General features: G+C 42.7%; 1 protein-coding gene across 3 annotated transcripts; it reads right to left on the bottom strand.

Moving 5' to 3' along the window:
- Positions 1-6,794: 6,794 nt before the first annotated feature.
- VDAC2 (voltage dependent anion channel 2) lies at positions 6,795-21,801 on the bottom strand. 3 transcript variants are annotated; one of them, XM_030486622.1, is made up of 9 exons: positions 21,453-21,801; positions 17,489-17,560; positions 16,400-16,449; positions 14,005-14,157; positions 13,869-13,921; positions 13,186-13,413; positions 11,847-11,997; positions 10,833-10,890; positions 6,795-10,114 (listed from the first exon to the last, which is right to left on the bottom strand). In XM_030486622.1, exons 2-9 carry the CDS (start codon positions 17,553-17,555, stop codon positions 10,023-10,025), a joined length of 852 nt encoding a protein of 283 aa, XP_030342482.1. In that variant the 5' UTR covers positions 17,556-17,560; positions 21,453-21,801; the 3' UTR covers positions 6,795-10,022. The 3 variants fall into 3 exon arrangements, with proteins under 3 accessions (XP_030342482.1, XP_030342483.1, XP_030342484.1); XM_030486623.1 differs by lacking the exon at positions 21,453-21,801 and adding an exon at positions 20,728-20,934; XM_030486624.1 differs by lacking the exon at positions 21,453-21,801 and adding an exon at positions 20,020-20,038.
- Positions 21,802-22,152: the final 351 nt, after the last annotated feature.

Raw genomic sequence — 22,152 nt, 5'->3', positions numbered from 1 at the left:
GTAACAGCTGGAGGTAAAATTTAGGCTTATATGTAAGGAACTACATGCTTGTCCATGATGTCACTTTTATCTTTTAATGTGTGATTTTTTAGGAAGCAAATATTACGAGTTTACATTTGAAGGTAAGCAAAACCTGTAGCTCCTTGGACTTGCTTAAAGAAAAGAAAAAAAAAACCAAGAAATTACAAAACCTATGCGAATATATATATGTAAATATAAAGGTCCAAATTGCTGACTTATAAGCACTATTGTTTACCCTGTAGGTCCTACACTTTTCCCTACAACAGCTAAACTCACACAGGCTGTGGCTCATTACACTCAATGCTTACTTCATTTCTTTATAAGGTAGATATTTTTGCATTTGCCTACTACAGGTCAACATTGCTGATGTCTGCTACAGGTCAAAACCTGGAAGGCAAGAACAGTAATATCTGCAACCAGCAGAAGTGGAAAGTTTCGTCAGGTGGCGATGCACACCTTCGAATCCCGGCAGAGCTGTGAGGGTTATGTGGGGACAGGGACGAGGTAGTGAGACCACCACACTGCTCTATCTCATGTCAGCCTCCACCTCTGGCAAGGTCCAGCTCCACTGCCAGAGGTAAGAAAGCATCTGTCCCTCAGGTGCTTTCACCCACAGCTTCCACCCAGCAATGTCTCCTCAGCCTCCAGGGCACATCGACAGGGTATTGGTATGTCATTTCTGCAGTGTCACCTTCAATGTCCTCTATCCTCTAAATGCCAGCTGCTGTAAAATGCTCTCCCAAGACACTTAATCCATCTTTCCAATGTAGAGTAATTACTGGGGTCGTTCTAAAGCAGAAAGCCACAGTTAATTGTGCCACTACTATGCCATCATATATTATATCAAAGAGATTAATACAACCTAAAACAAATTGCAGGGCCCTCCTTGGTTTCCTTTGAACAGCAGAGCTAGATCATATTCCAGTGAGCCTCAAAGACATCCCCATTGCAGAGGGGCCTTAATTCACTAACCAAGTGCAATTACAAAACAACACTCACTAGGTCAAACACCTAACAAAACGGTTCCTGTACAAAAAGCTAAAGTTTATCCACAGATGTGTAGAGCCAGCTTCTATATCACCTCCGGGTCTTCCCACAGCTGTTGCAGATTTTAGGCACAGTTATTTCCCGGGAAGAATTCCCATCAACAGGCAGCAGTCCCTCTCCTTAGGTCAGGAGGCTCACCAAGATGGAGCCAGTAAGGTGTCCTGCTGAGAGCTTGGGCCACAGCACCAAGGCTGAGCAACCTTGCCTCCCATCAAGGACTGCTGTGTGGAGTCTGACCTATCCTCACAATCCGAGGCTGATCCAAGTTATCAATGAAGACTAACTTGAAAGAGACAAAAGCACAGGCACATTTAATCAACACCCAGAGAGCTGGGGCCCCAAAATTCCTTCTGGTGTCACAGAAAGGGTCCCAGGAACCACAAACCCCATTTACACTCCCCTCTATCATGCATCTTTGGTTACTTTGATAGGCGCTACCAAATTTTTCTTTCTTGATTTTCAACATAACAACTCACATACCAAGTATGTGAGTGATGCCTTTTAGCTCAAGCTTAATTGTAAGTGTATATTTAAACTACCAGACATGGACCATGGTAAATTCCTAACAAAAATTTCAGACTTGCAGCTAGGGTCTGCCTGTTGAACTTGGGAACCATTTATGGTCACCTCCACAAACTGCATTAAAGGCAAATGATTAAAGCTGCAAAGCTAAGCACTCAGATGGTCACAAAAGACTAATTTAATTTGCACAAGCAGTCTTAATTTTGACCATCCTTATTACATATAGGGATTATGATATAGATTTTAATTTTATGATTTCTGCATTCTACGTGTGCTCCTTCCTGACCTTATTAAGTCTCATTTTACTTCTTTTGCCTTCAGGCTAATAAACTGAGAACCTATAAACAGGAAAATAGCTGGCTTTAAACAGCCTGTGCCAGCAGAGGATTTCTAGATCTCAGAAGGGCCGAGCAGCCTCATGTCATGGTCATGTTCCTCTGGAAGAATAGGTGGATGAAATTAGGAAATCACCAGCTGAAGCTATAAGTATTTTTTCTATGTTTAATTATCTTTTCTTTCCACTTTGTGTTTATCTACTTCATCTACATAAAATTGAACTGTAATAGCTACAGTAACACCAAGTCATTTTAGCTAACTCCTTGTACTTTTCCTCCAAGGGGTCAAAGGCTATTAAGTAGAAGGGAAGAAAAACAGAGGAGGTAGGAGTGGGTATTCCTAGACAACAGGACAGTTATTCCAGTGGAGGAAAGTGTTAAAATTAAAGCCTTTCTTTTCCTGGAAAGTTTACATTCTGAATGCTTCTCTTTCCTTCTCTCCCTTGCTGCTAACCAGGATGAGGTTTTTGTGCCCGAAACCCTGCGTGCTGGGTATGCATTTGCTGCTGTGCAGGCAGCTCAGCTCATGCAGCCAAGGCAGGCACATACCCACTTGCAACAAACACCACCACAACCGCTGTCTGCAGTACGGCCAGCGTGCAGCGGCCAGCTCTGCCCCCACCACACCAAACTAAGCACGAGTCTTACAGTGACACACCGTATTTTTAATTCAAGAAATCCCAGACAGATCAACCTCATTTCGGGAAGCAACTGGATAAGCCTAACACAAAAGCCTTCCAAGGCAGTGGGGTCATGCTTTCTGCAGAGCACCTCACTGTTCTCAGTAGTGAGTGATGCTTTGCCAAACACCGGGGGAACCAAGAGCAAATGCCTAACTCCCTGGCACTCCTCTCGGGATGGGGGTGTGCTGTGGGTTAGGAGGAACTGTGCCTCTGGAAGAGGCTGCTGATGGATGACTGGGTGGGACTGTGTGGTACACCCCTCTGCTGCAGCTTCCCACCCAAGGGTAGGAAATGGGACTTTGAGCCAACTGTTTAGACAGCCTATGAGGGAGAGAAATTTTGAAGCAGAAAGTGCGTTAGTTGGGTTGCACTGGCTTGGCAGGGAGGCCTACCAGGACTGCTTATGGACTTACCTTGTGATGGGCATGATAAAGTTAAACCAAGTGAGCTTCAGGCTGTATGAGTAGGCTGAAAACAATTTCAATGGCATGCTGATGTACCATAAATGCAGAGAGGTCCATTGCTACAAAGTGTTAGGTCTCACCTGAAAGCCCACCAGTCTTGCACCAGGACGGAATGCTGCACCAGACTTCCCAAGGAACTTCAAAAAAGTGACATTAAATGAAGTATTTCCTCAAACATGGTGGAAGATCAGCCTTCTGTTAGAGAGGCAGCAATACAAGCCTACACCCACACTAATCACAGTACCCTGAGGTGGTATTTGTGAATTGCTGTTTACTTAAAAATATTTAATAAAACATTGATTCCTGAAGCACTGGAGATGCCCATTCACACTCACCTGGTGCCATTTCTGCCAACAAAGACTCTGCAGCCAGCAGAATGGAAGGCCACCACCTCGCTTGCCACATCATGGGGATGTCTGTCAGAGCTGGTCCCATTCAGCCCAACTGATGAACCTCCCAGATCAACAGCGAGCAGCCCACATGCTTCTACAGCAAATGCCACTACACACTCCTCCACTATAAGCAGGCTTTTCTCCAGGCTGAACACCACACACCAAGCATAGCCAATAACAAGGGAAAACAGAAACACTCCCTACTCTGCTCCCCAAAGCACACAGTGCTAATTAGAGAAGTGAAAATGATACCAGGTGACTCCCATGATCAGTTGTAACCCATCCAATCCACTCAAGGTAGCAAGGAAAAAAACTCCCTACAACTGTATATCTAGCCTGGGCCCAGCCCCTTGCCGGGGCACTTGTCAGAGCACTCAATCCCCTCACCCCCAGCACCTGAGGGGCTCAATGCACCTGGCAAAAAGGTGTTTGCCTGTTTGCTTGGGCAGAGACATGAAGCCCCAAAAGACCAACAATAATCATAGAATGGTTTGGGTTGGAAAGGACCTTAAGATCACCTAGTTCCAACCCCCCTGCCATGGGCAGGGACACCTCACAGTAGACCAAGGCCCTGTTTAGCCTGGCCTTGAACACTGCCAGGGATGGAGCATTTACCACTTCTTTGGGCAACCTGTTCCAGTGCCTCACCACCCTCACAGTAAAGAACTTCTTCCTTATATCTAACCTGAACTTCCCCTGTTTAAGTTTAAACCCATTACCCCTTGTCCTATCGCTACAGTCCCTAGTGAAGAGCCCCTCTACAGCATCCTTATAGGCCCCCTTCAGATACTGGAAGGCCACTATGAGGTCTCCACGCAGCCTTCTCTTCTCCAGGCTGAACAGCCCCAACATTCTCAGCCTGTCTTTGTATGGGAGGTGCTCCAGCCCTCTTATCATCCTCATCAACCCTTCTTACTGCCCTGAGGATCTCAAACTTCCCCAAGAGAGGAGCAGGACACGGTGAGGCACACTCCAGGATCAGGCAGTGGGGAGCCCAGGGCAGCAGTGCCAGCCACACGGTTCACTGCCTGGCACCATGAAGACACTAGTCTTCTGGTTTTGTCCAGGAAAGACATATTTTGTATGTCTGTAAACAAAACTTATCACCGCTCCCCCCCCCCCCACCTGAAACATCCTGCACAACCGATTTTAACAGCCCCTCTGTGTGCAGGGGAGGGTGGTACAGCTGCTCCTCACAGCAGTGCTGGCCGCCCTGCCGCTGCTTCTGGGGGGAGGCTGCTGCCCCACAACACCAGCAGCTCAAGCAAGCAAAAGGGTACACGTGCTTCACCACATTATCCCCATGGGACAGGCCCTGAGCATACTTGCTGGGCTCTCTTCCCTGTCCCCATGCTCCACCTGCTTGATTTGGACTTAAATTAGTTGCAAAGATGAGGGAAGAGTTTGTGAACTACCTAGACCATGGCAGTGCAAGACGCCTGGGCTACAGCCATATGCCACATGGCCACCACACAGTCGGTCCAGCCCCACCACAGTGCCTGATGCTACCAGACATGGAAGGACCACAAGTCAAGCAACATTTTGCATCTTTCCCCTTTGCCTTCTCTTTTTTGGCAGCTGGTGCGCCCTGTTCTCCTGTCAGCAAGTGCTTCGCAAAGCTGCGGGTGGCCAGAACATCTCTTTGAGAATCCAGGGATCCTGAACCATTTGGAGATTTCTAGAAGGGTATTGCCAAGCCAGGAGCACATCAGCAGTCGGGAAGATAACCTGCTTTGTTAATTAATTTTGTTTAGAGTCTCTATTGGCAGCCAAATGTAGAGAACAGGACCAACTGCTCCTTCAGAGGTCAACAAGCGTCGCCCAGCTCTCTCAGACACGGGGCAGGAGGACATCCAAATTCCAGCATACGCATGGGTTTTCCTCCTCGAATTCTATTCTGTAGCCAGAATCAGCCTTAGCCTTGCCGCGGTTGTTATTTCCCCGCTGATTTCTTTCTGTCGGTGAGCTAAAGAGAGGTACCCGAGAAACACCCGCGGTCGTTACGTGTGGCTCCCCGGAGACGGGTGACAGGACGCCAGCGGCCACCAGGTGGCGCCGTTGTTCCGCGGGCGGGCGGGCGGGTGGGTGGGTGGTGCTGGGCTGCCGCTCCGTGCCCCGCCCCCCGACCTGCCGGCAGAGACGGTGCGACACAGCCCGGCATTCCAGCCGCTGCCGTGGCAGTTACCGGACCCGGGCACTAGGAGCAGCACGTTACAGGAATGCTCTGTGAGCAGCTGCAGGGGAAAACAGCGCGGCCACATCTAGGCAGAAACCACCACCCCTCCCCACGTGACAGCCAATCCCTAGACACAGCTCAGCAAAACTCACGATTTCTTACATTAGTAAGTTATGATCGCCAAGCGAAGGTTCAGTTAAGGAGTGTTTTTAATAATGCCACCCACCATGGGTCAATAAAACATCCAAGGACAAAGCTCACTGGTTCTTTGCAAGCTGCTTCCTCAGCCGCCCCACCTGTGCCAGGCGCAGCTGCGGGCTGGGCACTTGCAGCTGACTCACACCAGCACACCCAAACCGACTCTATAAAGCACACCACCCAAGATTAGCTAGATCTGTGTAATAGCCAGTTAGCATTTAACAGAATGATAGCATGGCCTGGCTTGGAAGGGACCTGCAAGATCATCTAGTTCCAACCCCACTGCCAGGGGCAGGGACACCTCATGCTACACCAGCCTGGCCTTAAGTGCTCATAGGAGCACAGACAAACAAAGATACTGAGTTAACAATGCAAAATCATTAAACAAAATCAGTTAGCATTAGGATCTTCCCCCATGGACAAAGAACATCCCATGAAAACACCCACAAAGCCTCGAAACATTTCTGACGTGTGTGCTACTGCTAACCAACATACAGTGTACTGCAGGTATTGCCATGGTGTTGGTTTCAGCAGAAAATTCTCATTCAAAAACATGTGCTGCAATAAAGGTCAAATACTTGGAGCTGAAGCAGTGGGACTGCTTACTATCTTTAAAGGTCTGTCAGCACTCTTCCCAACACCAGTAGATAAATATGAGTGTGGACATGAACCAAAACACCCCACATCTAACAGCATTTTTGAGTTTCAATTGCATATTATTTTTCAGAAATGGCCGTGCAAAAAGATTGCCTCTTTTTACATCAGTATCAAACACACAGCTAGAGTAGAAGATGCTGTATGTTATGCTCACAAACATTAACCCAGTGGTTTATTGATTTCCATTTGACCCAGCAGCACATGGAAAGATGAACACAATGGACAACTAAAAAGCAGACCCAGGAACAATCACAAGAAGGAAGACATAACTAAAATACAATGAATACACACTACAGTAATTGATATAATCAGTGTTTTTATTTCTGTTCCAGATCAGGAAGAGAAATATTCCACTGCAAAGGGAGGCTGACAAACACAAAACCGCTTGCAACAAATGGGGCCCCACATAATAACCATACAAGCTTTTTCTTTGGGATTTCACAGGAAGCATTAGTACCTGCCGTTAAGACACTAATGCCACAGGTGTGACCCAGCATTTGTCATCATTAGTGGCTTACCTTACATAGAATTACTTTCATCTTTGCTGACTGGTACGGTAAGGAAACAAGGACCTTTGACGTAAGCCGGGCTGAATCACCCATGCATGGGCTGCCTTCTGTTTGCTAGGTTCTACTTCCTACACAAGCACAGTCACTGTAGATTTAAACGCATCTTTGTGCCCAGGAAACGGACTATTGCAGTAACAAGCCACACACCAGAACACGACATTAGAGGGCAGTAAGCACACTCTATTACTACCTAGCTTTATCCCAGCGATAAAAAAACCTGTGCCCCAGTGCTGTGGGGTGGTTTCCATGCCCATTCCAAAATAGTTGCAAATTTCCTGGGTTTGAAAAACCACAGTGTGCAAGAGGCAGATTTCAGAACATACCACACCAAGCTGAACCACATGAAGAGTGCAAGGTTAATTGAAACAACCTGGAGAATTTCTACAGCACAATGAGAACATAAATGTTCAAGTCACTCAGTAACTTGCAAAGTCCAGGGCACCATGATCTCACGTGAAAGGATTTTTATTTATGAAAGCGTGATTAATTCTCCTTGTGATATGCATACAGACAGCCCCTACTTCAACTGCACGAGGCAGGAATGCAACGCTACAGTTCACACAAACAAGATGCACAGCCATGCTCAGGTCATTGGTTAACCCAAGTGTTTTTATTTTATTCAGAATGACACCTGAGGAAAGGCTGGCTAGCACTTCAAGCTATTATTAAGGCTTTTTACATGTTCTAACAAAATGGACCTATTTAAGCTACTGGCACTCCTTGCCACAAAACTCCAATTACACTGTAGCTTCTCTAACACACTTGAAAGTTTGAAAGCCATTTTTATAAGCCTCACTTGAGAGATGTCAAGAGATAGTCACTGAACTTCCTTTTCATGCTCAAAGTAGTGATTTATGACAGAGTATTTTAGGAAAACTCACATTTCCACAGTTGTCTTAACTACTGCAGATCCCTTTTATTTCTCTAGTTGCCTATCAGTATTATAGCAAATTAATTAAGGTTTAAAGGATGAGGACTAGTAAAGCGATGCACATGAGAACAGAGTAAAATGAACAGGTTAAAGCTTTCTATTACTAATATGCATGAAGAGTTGAAGAGAAGAAGCCTGGACACGCTTTACGAAGCAGCAAAAACAGTTATACTAAAAAGAGAACCCACGCTAAAAGTCAAATGTTTGGCTGCACAGTCATTGGCTTTAAGAGGTCTAGCACATGAAAACACTTCAAACTAAAAATACAGTTCACAGATGTTACCATGCAGTAAGAGAGCAATGAATTGCACCTCACATTCCTCTCCCATCACCAAGTGGTGGAAGCGCTCCTCAGATAAAGGCATTGAGTGACAGTAGTAAAGGTAGTCCCAAGCACAAATGCTGCCAAACCTTCTGTCACGTTACAAAACTAGTCAGACTAGAAAGCCTGCTCAAGAGCCTGAGCTGGAAGCTTAAGCTCCATGCTATCTTCTGCAAAGGTGGCTCAGCTTTTCCACAGCTAAAGCCTAAACAGAGACAGTTTGTAACAGAGTACTTAATTCAAGAATTTGAATTTGAGGACAACAATGCAATATGACTCAAGACCTTAAGCAAATCACTAGGACTTCTACAGGGTGAAGTTTAATCCAGCATGAACCAAACACAGCTTGCAAACCAGAGATAAAGCTTCCTGATCATAAACCTGCCCTATAAAGGAAGCTGCTGTGAACTGCAGACTGCAAGACTAAGTATCTTCCCAGTTATGAGAAACTGTAAGAATTAGGCTCCAGGCACTCCCCTGAACTCAATAAATCCCCATTCTTAAATGTATATTCCATATTAAAAGTATTCACAGCTAGTTACATTCAACCTTAAGGGATGTTATGTTCACAGACCAACTATCCCTTATACTTCTGTTGTCTCTTAATCCTTCCTGGAAAAACATGAGTTTTACCATTATTCTGCATGTTTCTCAACTTAAAATGGGTATCTGCCAAGATGTAGTCATCAAAGGGAAAGCAAAATTGGATGCATTTTCTGCCATCTTCATTTAAAATGAAGCCTTTATTTCAGTCATTTTAAGCAGAAACCTCTCACAGCAGTTGGGATAAGCAGGCCGTAATACCATTACACTGTTACATTCAGTTGCAGAGATACGTCTCACTTCATACAAATATAAGCAAAAGGTGTGTTTGTGGTGAGGTTTTTCACCCCTTGGGCAACAGCATCAGGGAGCAGTTCTTAAATATCTCAGTGTGCCACGTATATCACTTTGCACTCTTTGCATCAGGAGGCCAACTAGTACTGCAGTACATCTTGCCCGTGGAACACGGGGAATTAAACCGTTGTGTCATGACAAATCTTACCTACAGAAAAGCACATTCAACTTGCTTGAGGAATCCAACTGTTCGATGAAAACCATCTATATTCAGTGTTGTCATGGGTGGGGGTCCTTAATTGCACAAAGGTATAGAGCACTACTTCTTGGATTATTTTAAATTAAAAGTTAAAACTTAACTCAGCACTACCCTTATATCTTAACTCTTAAAATATCTGAGGCACAAGTATGTGTGTGTACTCGTTTTATTCATAATTGTCTTGGGATACCAAATGTATTTCTTCTTCAGGTGATTTAACCTCATTTCAAAACATCCACTGATCCATTTTTCATTCAATGGCAATATCAAATGTTAAAAGGAACATAAAAACAAACATGCAGACAATTGTACAGTTTTCATAAATGTCAATATCATTATTTGTGGGTAGCGCATTAAACAGTTAAATACATTTAAATAATGTTTAAGTGACTGCACTAATGCAGAATTTTAACTAGATGGGTAACCAATTTAACTAGAAACCAGCTAACAAGTAACTGTCTAAATACTTCAAATACAGCTCTTGTTCTAGGTCTTCCTTCTTGGGAGAAAAAAAAAAAAAAAAAAAAAAAGCCTGCTGGTCACATTGGAAATACATTTTAAGGCCAAATTCTTCTGATATCCCTTCTCTGCAGCAGTTTCTTCACCTTTTTAAGCTTCCAATTCCAGGCCAAGACCAAGTTTATGGCCACCAGCATTGATGCTCTTTCCATCTATCAGGGCAGAGAGTGTAAGCTTCACACCTGTAAGATTTTTAAACAGCACGTTTACAACATATAATCAGAGCAGCTTTCATGCAACTCAACCTCTGTCACTGCAAGTCCCAGTTGTAGCTGTTTTCCCATTTCACTGCTTTTCTCAAAAGATTTCAACAGAAACTTACCCATGAAATCTATTTAAAGCTAGTCATGTGAATCAAGCTGGATGCTTTTTGCACATGTTAGAAAGCGGATATACAAAGTGTCTACTTGGTAAGTACAAAACCTCTGCTCTACATCCAGGTGTGCGAAGGAGAAAAATTATGCACAGAAACACACATGTACCAAGGAAGGGATGGAATGAAACTGACTTTTTTATTGGTTTTCAAATAAGGACTTAACCAATAGTAATATAGCATTAGCACGTGTTTTCATATTTAATTAGAACAAGTTAAGTTCTGGAGGGTTTACTAAACACAAAAAGCAGGAAGTGTCACCTTTTGACAATTAATGACTATTTCAAGACCTGCTATCATTCAATACAATATGATGCAGAAACATCACCAGATACACCAGAATGTCTTGTTTAGATAAAGGTTTGATGTGCAACTAATGATTTGATAAGCTACTATAATACATTTACTTTGTCTTCAAGACAAAATAATTCTGAAGACTGAAATAGTTGCAGATGAATGCGTAGATCCCAAAGATTTTCTTTGTGATGCATATAAGTATGTGACATAATTCATGTGATAATCCTTACCTGGCCTCAGGGTCTGGGTGTAACCCACTCCAACTAGACTAGAATTGTTCACTTTTGCCTGAAAAAAAAAACCAAACCAAACACAACAAAGCAATTGAAATGCTGTAACTGATTAGTTTTTTGTTATCATTCAGAAGCTAGACTAACTATGGCAACAATGTCATCATCAACTTAATCAAATTTTACTTGCTCTCTCAATATCTCTATGCTTACTGGATTCTCTCCTCCCAGCTATGCCCTTGCCCACAACTTACAGATGAAGTAACATATTTAAGAGCAAACGGGACATAAGGGTCGGGAGAACTGTAACTGGAATGTAGTTTGGCACTCCCCCCTTTTCAGAAGGCCATAGCAATTTACCACCACAGTGTCCCAAAACAAGCCACTTTCAGAAGAATCCTCCATGTTTGTATTATTACAGAAGATTTAGTATCTTGCAGGTCCAATCAGTCAAGCAGCAAACATTTCATAGTAATGTCATAAACAGTATGCGCAAAATTATTTATCTCACTTTGCATCACTTCCTCTACAGGATGATTCCAACAATCCAGGTTCAATTCTAGCTTTATAATACATAGAATACTTCTCTGTATATCACTTTTCTAACAAGTATCACCAGAGTTCTTAGATAGAACATGACAGAGCTGCCCCAAAACTGGTTTTAAAAAAAATTATGTAAAGTTACAGAACTAGACATGAAGGTTTTTTTTTCAATTTTTTAAAAATATATTAAGTTCTCTAGAGTAGCACATCTGAGAGATTCTAAAAGAGACTTTGCCATATGCAACAATACAGACTTTAAATACATTAAACCTTTATTTAAGTAAAACAAATTTAAATTGTATTTAAATTTATTGTATTGCATTACATTTAATTATAACTGTCTGGATTGTAAGAGTAATTCCAAGAAGGCTTCCTGACCTATTACCTACCTTCTTTTATACTAACACACAGATCTGCAGAAACTGAAAGTGCAGTGTTTAATGTTACCCTTTTGGTTAGATCAGTACTTACAGAGATAGAAGCAGTGGAATCCAACTTGTATTTAGCTGCAATGCCAAAGCGAGTGCTGTTGCTACCTGCTGTCCAAGCCAGATTTACAGCAGTTTCAAGACTGTCACTCACTTTCTGGTAAATTGACCCACCAAATTCTGAACCATCATTGCTGCACAAAGTAAGCAAAAAGTTAGTTTCCTGTATTTACATTAACTCCAACTTTAACTACTTGAAATTTTTATTTACATGTGAATTCTGAAAGTCTCAGTTGTTTCACATTTTTCAACAAGCGAGGAGGAGACAAACAAAGGCTTAAGTGCAAAATTAAACCGCAATAATTCATGGAAGAAAAAGATATTTCAGAGTGCTACAGCTAATTCTCGCTGTAATGCTGAACTAAGTACTTGAATGTAATTCCAGATCACCTTCTTACAAAACTAACAGATAAATGTTAATAGTTAGGAAATGGGCATTCTGAACTCCATCGCTACTGAATACTTGTAAAATTCCTAAAGAATTAGATGACCTTTTTAAAAAGGTCTGTCATGATGTTTGACATTAGTAAACTGAAACCGAATTCTTAGTCCGTACTATAAAGTGTTTTGGAACTTCCTCCCATATGCCTCAACTTCCAAAAAACCAGACAGACACAATCCCCATTCTCCCACTCCAAAAGGACAAACTTCTACCTCAAAAATCAAGTTATTTTCTAACTAAACACACTAGAAAAATGTCAATTTTCACTGGCTTAGATTAGAAACAACACGTTCTTCAGTGGGTTTTGATCACCTTGCTCTGAAGAACATTTAAGATCTAAAGGCAGCAAGTCTGAAGAAAGTTTATAAACAAGATGTCTTATACTTGTTTAGTTACACTGTTTAATGCACTTTTCATTCCAGACACGCAAGAAGATGAACCTACTCATAAAGTCCAAAAACCAAGTTCTAGTCCTGCTCCAGGAACTAGTGGCCTACTTACACAGTGCAATGCTAATTACTACCTCTAACAAACATACTGCCCTTAGTCAGATATAATTCAATGTAATGGGAAAGCTGGAAAAAGCATTATGATCAGCTCTGTATAACTGAACTACTGCACTTCCAATTTGGATGTACTTCAGTATTTGGTAAGCTGTACATCATACTGTAAGTGCTAACAAGCCACAGGTACTTACTGTTTTGAAAGAGAGAGATACAAAGTAACCAGTTTACCATTTATTTAGTTTCCTATTGAAAAATGCACTCCAGTTAATGGCCTTGCAAGCACCTCTTCCTATTTCAAACCTTTGTATTTTAACTACAAGGAAAGGTAGAGAAAGCCTCCTTCTGTAAACCTGAACACAATTTTCAGTACTTACACATTAGTGTGCAGTTGGAAGTCTCCAGTCTTGTAACCCACAGAGAAGTTATTTCTTGTCAATTTTGATTTGGCACTATCGAAAGTCATCTGATAACCAGCAAGCCAGCCTTCATAACCGAAGACAGCTGAACCATGGATTGCAGGTCCAGCAAAATCAAAGTCAACATCACAACCTAGGTTTAGGCATTCACGTTTAAAAGCTGACTTAATTTTACCACTTTTCTTTCTGAAACAGAGAAACAATTACCTTAAGACAAAGCATGATCTTCCTTGACAAACTGTAAATTTGAGCCATATGACTCTACACAATCTATACACATGCCATCCACACGCATCTTTCTAGACTGAGTCAAAGCACAGCTAGCCCATCAAGAAAGCACAGGTCTACTGCGAACAAGCATTTTGTGTGGATGCAGAGGTGTTTTCATGCCTCCTGCAATCTTCCAAATATTTATATCACAGAAAACAAACAAAGTGGACTGTTGTGAGATGTCCAGTACTAACCCCATAGAGTAAGATGTGATACTCAAGAGCAGAAGCCTTTAGCATTGGGATTTGCTAATTTGGATCAATAGTAAACCATACAAATGTTTCTGTCATTACAATAGACCAGATGAACACTGACAGACTATGGGTGTTGTTACTGCCCTAAATAAGGTTAAAAGGTTAAACAATTCTTACCCTGTATTTGGTGAAAAAGTTGTATCAAATGTCAACTTCAAGCCTTTGGCAATCTAATCAAAGGGGGAGAAGATAAAGCTATAAATTTAGTTCTGCTAGTTACAAAAAATGAATAAATACTCTCCTAATCTATTACCTGATCTTCAATTGCAATTTCTGTTCCCAGAGTGTTATCTGTGTTCCATTTTTCTGTGAAAGTCAACCCATACTCAGCCCACTTGTATTTGGTCTCCAAGCTCCCATTCACTTTTCCAGTGTCTGTGTTTGATGAACCAGATGTTGTGAATTCCTAAAAAGGACAGTGCCCATGTTATAAAGAAGATTCATGTGATCCTGAAAGCATTGTACAGTGCCAAAAAAGACTATTCTTCAGAAATACCAAGATCATCTTATTCTATGCAACAAGTGTAACAACATTAGGCAACTTGAAGAGGGAGAAGGGGAACAATATGAACAAGGACTAGACAACTCATGCCACATGGAGTCCTGCCCCCACTTCCCATCACACTGCAGAGTTTCTGCCACTATTACAAAATGTACAGAGTTGCAACATAACTCGGAAGCAAGACAGTAGTTACCGTAAGTATTCTCCTTGAAAGCAGAAAGAGGTTCTTGAAATACAAGGTTAAGTCTGATACTCCTAAGGAGCAACTTAAACATCAAACCAAGAGCCAGAAACACTAGAAGGCACATAATGCAACTCCAGTAAAATTCTTTTAAGGTCACATATGTATTTCCATTATTCCAGTCAACCATCTCTAAAGATAAATTATGTACAACCATACAATGTCATAGAATGACATCATTTTTCAAATTGGGGGTGGAGGTTTGGTTGTTTGGGGATTTTTGTTGCTTTATAAGACTTCTCAGTCTAACTGATGCACCAGTCATTTCACACAAGCCATAGGCACATGTGTTTTTACTGGCAACTATCAAATTCCTATTCCCCTGACACTTGGGTTTAATGATACAGAGGAAGAACATTCATATTTGAATTGTGAGCTAAGTGTACAGTCTTACTTGGAATTCCTTAAAGTAGATAAAAGTTAGCAGTATCATTCACATCTCCCTGTTAAACTAAGTAGTTTGTGATGTCTCCAATTCTCACAAAGAACAGAACAAGTAATTCTGTGTACTTCTATTCAGAAACTAAAGGCAATAACTAGCAGAAGTGCAATCTGTTTTGCAAATGCACATTAAAGAGCAATTTCCACTGAAATATTATTGCCCTTATGATTTAAGAATTTTAAATTTTCAACTTCTTAAAACACATAAATCAAAATTTTGATCCCTGACTTCCTCCATGCACAGTACTATTTTCAACTCCTCACACTCACCTCTCCCAGAAGGAAATAGGGGTTTGAAGTTACAAGTCCTTAAGCATTCATATTCTCACAGTCCAAGACATACTGCACATAGCAAGCATGGATGAGACTGTTCTTTAATGGTGGCTGATCAAATTTAACCATGGCCAAGACACTTCTATTAAGCTAGTGAACCTCTAAACCACCCACACAGTTGCTTAACTCTGGTAATGTCTATTTCTTGGCAAGTGACAGGGACAACACAACTTCAAATCCTAATACCTTCAGCTTTAACTTCTTGCTTTGTGCTATTTCTACTGCACAGCTACATGTGACTGCAACCTTTGTGGTAATAGCTTCAGGAGCAGCTAATTATTACATTATCTCTTATCTCTGCTTTAAAACATTCGCAGTACATACATGCCAGCACTTACTCCTATGGCTTATAACTGATATGGGATTCACACAAAGGCTTGGATTTTTCAGAGGCTTATCAGTATTACCAGTAGTCCTCAAAAGAAACAGGGTAAAACAAGAACAACTACATCTATAATAGATGTCTTGCAAACTGCTTCAGAAGTCTGGGATATAGACTTCTAGAAAAAAAAAAAAAACAAACCACAGCACATAACCCACGCACCTTGTTTCTAATAGCCAGTTACACTGTTAAAACTTCCAGACATATAAAACCCCCTAAAAATCTACCTTTATATCTTGCAAGTTCTGCTCTACAAAAAGTTACAGGAAGCACTGCTTGGATGACCAAGACACCTTGCATGAACGTTACTACAAAACTAATATCTTTAAAGAGGAACAAAAGAGTCAACATGCTAATTCACTGCCAACTACTTCACACATGCATCAAGATACCAGAAAATTCCAAATATAAATAGTATTGCAAGATACTTTAGAAATAAAATCTGTGTACTATCATCGCTATATTAACATACTTCATATATTTGTCAGTTATTTGTTAACCTTCAGACATAAGACCAGTGACAAATAATATACCTTTTTATTTATGAAGATTACTAAACAGTGTGACACCCCAGTTACATTCAGAATAAAGTCAGATCTTTAGAGGCTTCTGAAATTATTTTACACCAAGATTTTACAATTTACATAACCTATAAACTACTAACAGCATCTGGAAGGTATCCTTTCTAATTGAATACCAGAACATACTAAAAAAATAAAATAGAATTAATAAGAGGTATTTAAACTCACCACTCCGCTTGCAGATTTTGTTTTCACATCCAGTTTCACCAACCCAAAACCTTAATAAACAGAAGTCAAAGTTACACCAACAGGATTTAAGACCACGCACATTTTCCAAGAAGATGGTTTTCCAAGCAGTCTTAGCAGTGTGACACACACATACATATATAAAACCAACCACAGACTGACTTCAGTAACAGCCTAAGTTTTAGATGCCACAGTGGGTAGAAAAGGCTACTCCAGAACAAGCCAGGAGTTGTGTTCTGTCATCACCACATAAAGCAGATAGTCGCCTCTCAGTTGTACACTGCACATTTAAGTACCAATAACTTCCAAAAGTAAATTTAGTGACAGACAAAATGCATTCTTTGCTGCTTCTGGGATGGCATCAGCTTTGTAGTCAATGCCATCTGAAGAGCTACTCCAATACATAAAATTCATCTCTCAGCACCAAGAATAAATATCTCAAAGTAAAAAACTGTAAAAGTGAAGTCACTGGGAAATACACAGCCATTGGAACTGTAATATAAGTAGGCTTTATGGGAATATCAATTCACATTGTTACCCTTACAGCCGAGTGACAGTCTTGGTGAAAAAGCCCCCACATGCATTCCCAAAGACCAGAAAGAAATAGCACTGTAACAAAGCAGAATTTATCTATGCAACCGCCTGGTATTAAAACATTTGAAGATGTTGAAGAATTCTTTATTCCAATAGCCATTCCGCTTTCTATTCCAAAAAAGGCTAGTGTTGCAATGGTGTATATCCCTTTCTGTATCAACAAATGTAGCTCAGACAGATTGGTAAACAAAATGTACTCCTAAGTTAAATTACACTTGGCACTTACGTTCTTGGAGGCCTGTACACCTCTGACATTTATGTAGCTAATGCAGTAATATTTAACAGACTTGACATCAGAACAGCTCACAAAAAAACACCAAATGATCTGTTAGTTGACCATAATGATACTAAGAACACCACGGCTTCCCCCTCCCCAGAAACTCAGGCATTCAAGCATTCAATTTCACAAACAGGCTTAAAAAGGCAATTCATTGCTGCACCATAAACATCGTGTTTTATAAAAGGTACTATTCTTACCATATCCTTTATTGAAGATATCTCTGGCAGACTTGCCAAGGTCTACATATGAGGGAGGAATCGCCATTGGAGCTGAAAGGTAACGGGCTAATTAGTAGTGAACGTTTTACCACTGCACACGCACCAAAAATTAAACCACAACTCTTTAAAGATACTCTTTCAGGCAGATTCATACATGAAGGCAGTTAACAGATGGATGGCTCAAACAATCACAGGATTCTCTGAAACACATACAGATTTTCACTGATGGTCACTATGAACAGTGTTTTTCTTGGCTTAAGTAATTTTCTTGTAGAGAAGAGGCATTACAAGATTACCCAATTCTTAAGTTTTCAAGTCGATTTCTCCACACATCTTTAATTAAGAGAAATCAAACAATAGCTCACATTTCCAGAGTTTGAAGTTATCACCAAAAACCAGGAAACTTGGAAATTGTCCTTGTGCCACACAGTCAAATTTGACAGATGCTCATGAAAATCAGCCGTAAGCACCTGCAAGGGCTGTGTATCTGTTCTGCAACACCATTTGCCCTGTATTTTAAATGGCAGACATACAAATTAAAAGGGAACATCTAATGCCATTACCTAGCAATCAGTCTGATGAAGTTTCCTCCCTCCCTAGAATATACAAGAATTTAAATGTGGGGGGTTGTCTTGTTAGCTTAAAACAAACAAGTAGTAGGAGAGCTGGGTCAGTGAGAAAAGCACTCTTTAGAAGTCCCTTTCTAAGATGGGAAGCCTCTGGTAACCTTGCTGTTAAAGAACCTGTCATTCAAGACCAGCTATGAGCCAGCCTCCCTGGCCCAATGGACAGATAGCAGCCTCAGGTCTCACACAGGCCTGTATGGTTCTCCTCCCTATGAAGATACACTCTATCTGTACCTTCCTTCGGTAACTGTTACCCCAAGATTTCAATAGCACAAGGCCACTGTTACGGTGCAAAAACACAAAAAACTGCACATTTTAAAGAATTAATAACTTCCCCCATGCTGTGTAAAGAGGGAGTGGGGGGGACACATGGACAAGGAAACTAACTAGATAAGTGCCATAAAAAGGCTAAATACACACAAACAAAAATCTTCTCTTAACTTTTTAAACTGACTGGTCACATTTGTTTTGTGGAGAAAGCCAGATTAACATAATTGACTGTTTATCATTTTTGTCGGGTTTTTTGTTTAAGTAAATGGAAAAATATCTTTAGAACCTCAAAAATAACAGAAGCAGTACTCTCAAGCTTCTTCTCAAGAAGAGTTTCTTCCCATCTTTTAATGGGAAAAACTTTACTGGAACATCCGATTCAGAAAAATCTCCTTTAGGGCATCATTCCACTAGAGACTTGTTTCAGATTAGCATCCACATTAAAGAAAAACAACACACACAACAAAAACACACAAAAAACCAAACAAAAATAATTACACCTGCCATACGCAGCCTAATCGTATTAGCTGCTACTATTCAAAAAAACACCCAAACTTTTTTAGCAAGCAATGGCAAGGCACAACACTTTCTCATCTTTCTACAATTTGTAATGCAGTTTTCCAGAGTACCTTACTCCACTTCCCTAAGCCATAAGAGAGTAACTTCAACCTCCTTCGGGCAAAACCATTTACATTCACAGCTTAACTAAAAATATTTTTTAAAAACCCTTCTTTAGTAAGGAATTCTAAACCCTACAATTGTGTCACTATAGCAAGACGTCCATCACTTACTCAAGAACATAAAGTAAGTCTGGTTTTCCACAGTTAAACTGTCTCTTAAGACAAAAAAAAGACATGAAAATGACTTAAAGAATTTGAAAGCCTTAAAAAGGCTTAGTCCAAAATCAAGTCTATAATTAAGTAACATCAGTCTTGAGAAAAACAAAATATCTACTGCAGAACAGATACTAATCCTGGTGACAAGACATTAAACAGTTCCTATTACTTATTCAACAAAAAGAAGCAGGTGGTAGACCAAATTACAGGAAAGTGGGAACACTTCTCCTTCCCCTCTAAACTTCTGCTATACAGCAATTGTACAATTCATTAGCACTTTAATTTAGAGAAAGTTCAGCTATGCATTTTTCCTTTAATGAATAGGTCTCGCTTCTAACATCTTCAGAAGAATAATTATTTCTAATTTTGAAGTTTTATACTGGCCTTTAGCACAGACATGCTTCTAGAGTATAAATAAACAAGCTTTCCACTTTTGTTTTCAATGTCTCAAATCTGACTAGACAACCATTACAGAGAAGACATTTATGCTAAGCAATAATGTCCTGAGAGAAGTTAACAAACCGGTATCTATGTCTAAATGCAAACGATTACTACAGTAATAAGGATGCTGCCATTTTATCTGGCCTAGTTAAGAATCCTTCCCACCACAAGGAAACCGACCAGTATTTGTCAGATATTTCAGCCTACATATCCAAGCTTTATACTAAGAAGTTTAAAACAGAGTACAACTGTCACACTGCTGTTCTAATCCTATACCAACAGTGATGGACAAGGACAAAAGGGGAAACGAAGAGTTAATTTGGGGTATACTAATTACCTGATGAGCACTGCCATCATCAGAATGTCCATTAAATGAAAACAGGGCCAAAAAAAAAAAAAAAATCATTCCCGTGTTCTCTAACGTTGGCAAGTTAACTAGGTTTGCAAATTCTTACAACCAGAAGTAATTTTCCTCAGCTCTTATTTTGAAGTGTCTTTCACTCAAAAACTACTCATTGAAAGTAACTCAAATATAAGGACCATTTAACGATAATAACTTTGGTGCGAAAATAACTATCAGATAATCCTATTCCTCATTTTAAAAAACAGAAAGTCTACTTGAATCAGGTGGGAGCTCCACCCTGATCTTTGTTTCATGCCACCCTAAAAAAAAAGTTCAACTGATCTGTTACTTGAGAGCCTTTCTTCTTCTGTAAAAAGATAGAGAATCCCCAAACATCTGAAGAACAGAAAAAGGTATTAACGCTATCAGAATTATTACAGCACAGTTTGAGGTAGTATTTCAAAACTCCCTCATGCCCTATAATTAAATGAATGCCAAGAACTTCTATAAAGATTTCTAGCAATTTTGAAGATCAAGATACAGCCAGCTCAGGCTATAATTAAAAAAACCGTAGAGTACTCATGCAATTAAGGAAAAATAGCAATAACTACACTTAAATTGTATTCAGTAGTGTAAACCGCACCAGATAAATCGGTATTATTGAAAAATCACTTTGCTAAAATACACTGGACACACGCTGACCTTTAGACTTACCCTGCTACTAGAGCTTAAACAAACAAAAATACCACCTCATTGCCCTTGCTTCAACTCCTTGTACCTCGGAGGCGGACACAGTGGCCTAGCAGCCACAGCTAGGCCAATTTACAGCCTCCATGGAGAAGCGAAAGGAAATTAAACATGTGAAAAAGAACTACGTGTTCAGAAACCGAAAGCGGGGCGGAGCAGAGCCTCCCAGCAGAGAAGGGCACCGAAAAGGGGATGCGCAAAGCCAGGGCGGGACGCATGGGGCGGCGGCACACCCTCCCGGGGCAGGGCCCGGGCGGCGGCGCCCAGCGCCAGCTCCTTCCCCCGCGCCCGGGCCCGCCGCCGCGGCTGCCAGGCCCGCCGCCAGGCCGAGCGGCGCCCGCTGCCGCCGCAAGGTGAACTCCTCCACGCGGCCATCTTGGGCATCCCGGCCTGACCCCCGCCCGCTGCGCCCTCCCCGCCGCCCCTTATGTAACGCGGCCCGGACCGCACGCTGGGGAGGGTGCGGCGCCCATGGACAACGCGTGCGGAGAGACACACGCACACCCCGCGCCGCCGGCCCCGCCGCCAGCCTGGCCGCTGGGGAAGGCGCCCCCGGCTCCGCCACCCCCGACCCCACGCGTTCCCCAGCCCCGCTCACCACCTCCCCGCCCGCTCGCACACGGTCGAGCCCCGCCCGCCTCCCCTGCTCTTGCGGGGCCGGTCGCGGCCGGAGCCTGCACCTGGCTAGCGCGGGAGGGCGGCGGAGCGGGGCCGGGGCCGCGGGCGGGTCTCGCCGTGAGGAGGCCGCGCTGCTGCAGCCGCTGGCAGTGGAGGGCGAAGTGAAGGAGACACCGATCCGCCCGCCCCGCCGCCGCCGCCGCGCAGGACCCCAGCCAGCCGGGGCCGCCCCGCCCGCCGCCTCCCCCGCCCGCCGCACCGCGCCGCCGCCCGGCCTGCGAGAGGCGCCGCCGCCCGGGGCGCAGAGCCGGGGGCGGCGGAAGACGCCGCATCCCCGAGCGGGGAGCCGGGCGGGGCCGCCGCGGCCCCGCAGGCGGTGAGAGGGACAGCCCCGATGGCGGAGAGGGGTCCTGCGGGCGGGCGGGACATACGTTGGCGGGCGGGGCCGTCTGGCGGCGGTGGTGGCCGCGCCAGGCGCCTGCGGGGCGGGCGGTAAAAGCCTCCTGAGGCGCAGCGGAAGAAGTGGCTGCTCGGGCTGCGGAGGCCTCCGGGTGCGGTGCTGCAGGGGGAGCGGAGCTGGGGAGGGACAGAAAGCGCCGGGGGAGCCCAGCGCCGCGGCAAAGGGCGCCGCAGGTACCGGCTCCGCAGCCGGGCTGTAGCGGCCGCACACAAAGAGCATCTCCTCAGGAGGGTTTAAATGGGCGTTCTCCCCCACGTGGGGATGGGGGCTGAAGTGCGGCTGTCAGCAGTACGTACGGGAGG

Source organism: Strigops habroptila, chromosome 5, assembly GCF_004027225.2.
Source record: "Strigops habroptila isolate Jane chromosome 5, bStrHab1.2.pri, whole genome shotgun sequence".
NCBI lineage: Eukaryota > Metazoa > Chordata > Aves > Psittaciformes > Psittacidae > Strigops > Strigops habroptila.
This window is presented reverse-complemented; position numbering and strand designations above follow the sequence as displayed.

Bases quoted from the DNA above. Each gene is read 5' to 3' on its own strand.
- VDAC2 (XM_030486622.1), bottom strand. From the start codon at position 17,555: ATGGCGATTCCTCCCTCATATGTAGACCTTGGCAAGTCTGCCAGAGAT. The intron at 16,450-17,488 runs GTAAGAATAGTA...CTGTTTATTAAG, and splicing joins TATCTTCAATAAAGGATATG to GTTTTGGGTTGGTGAAACTG. The intron at 13,922-14,004 runs GTAATAGATTAG...CCCTTTGATTAG, and splicing joins AAATTGCAATTGAAGATCAG to ATTGCCAAAGGCTTGAAGTT.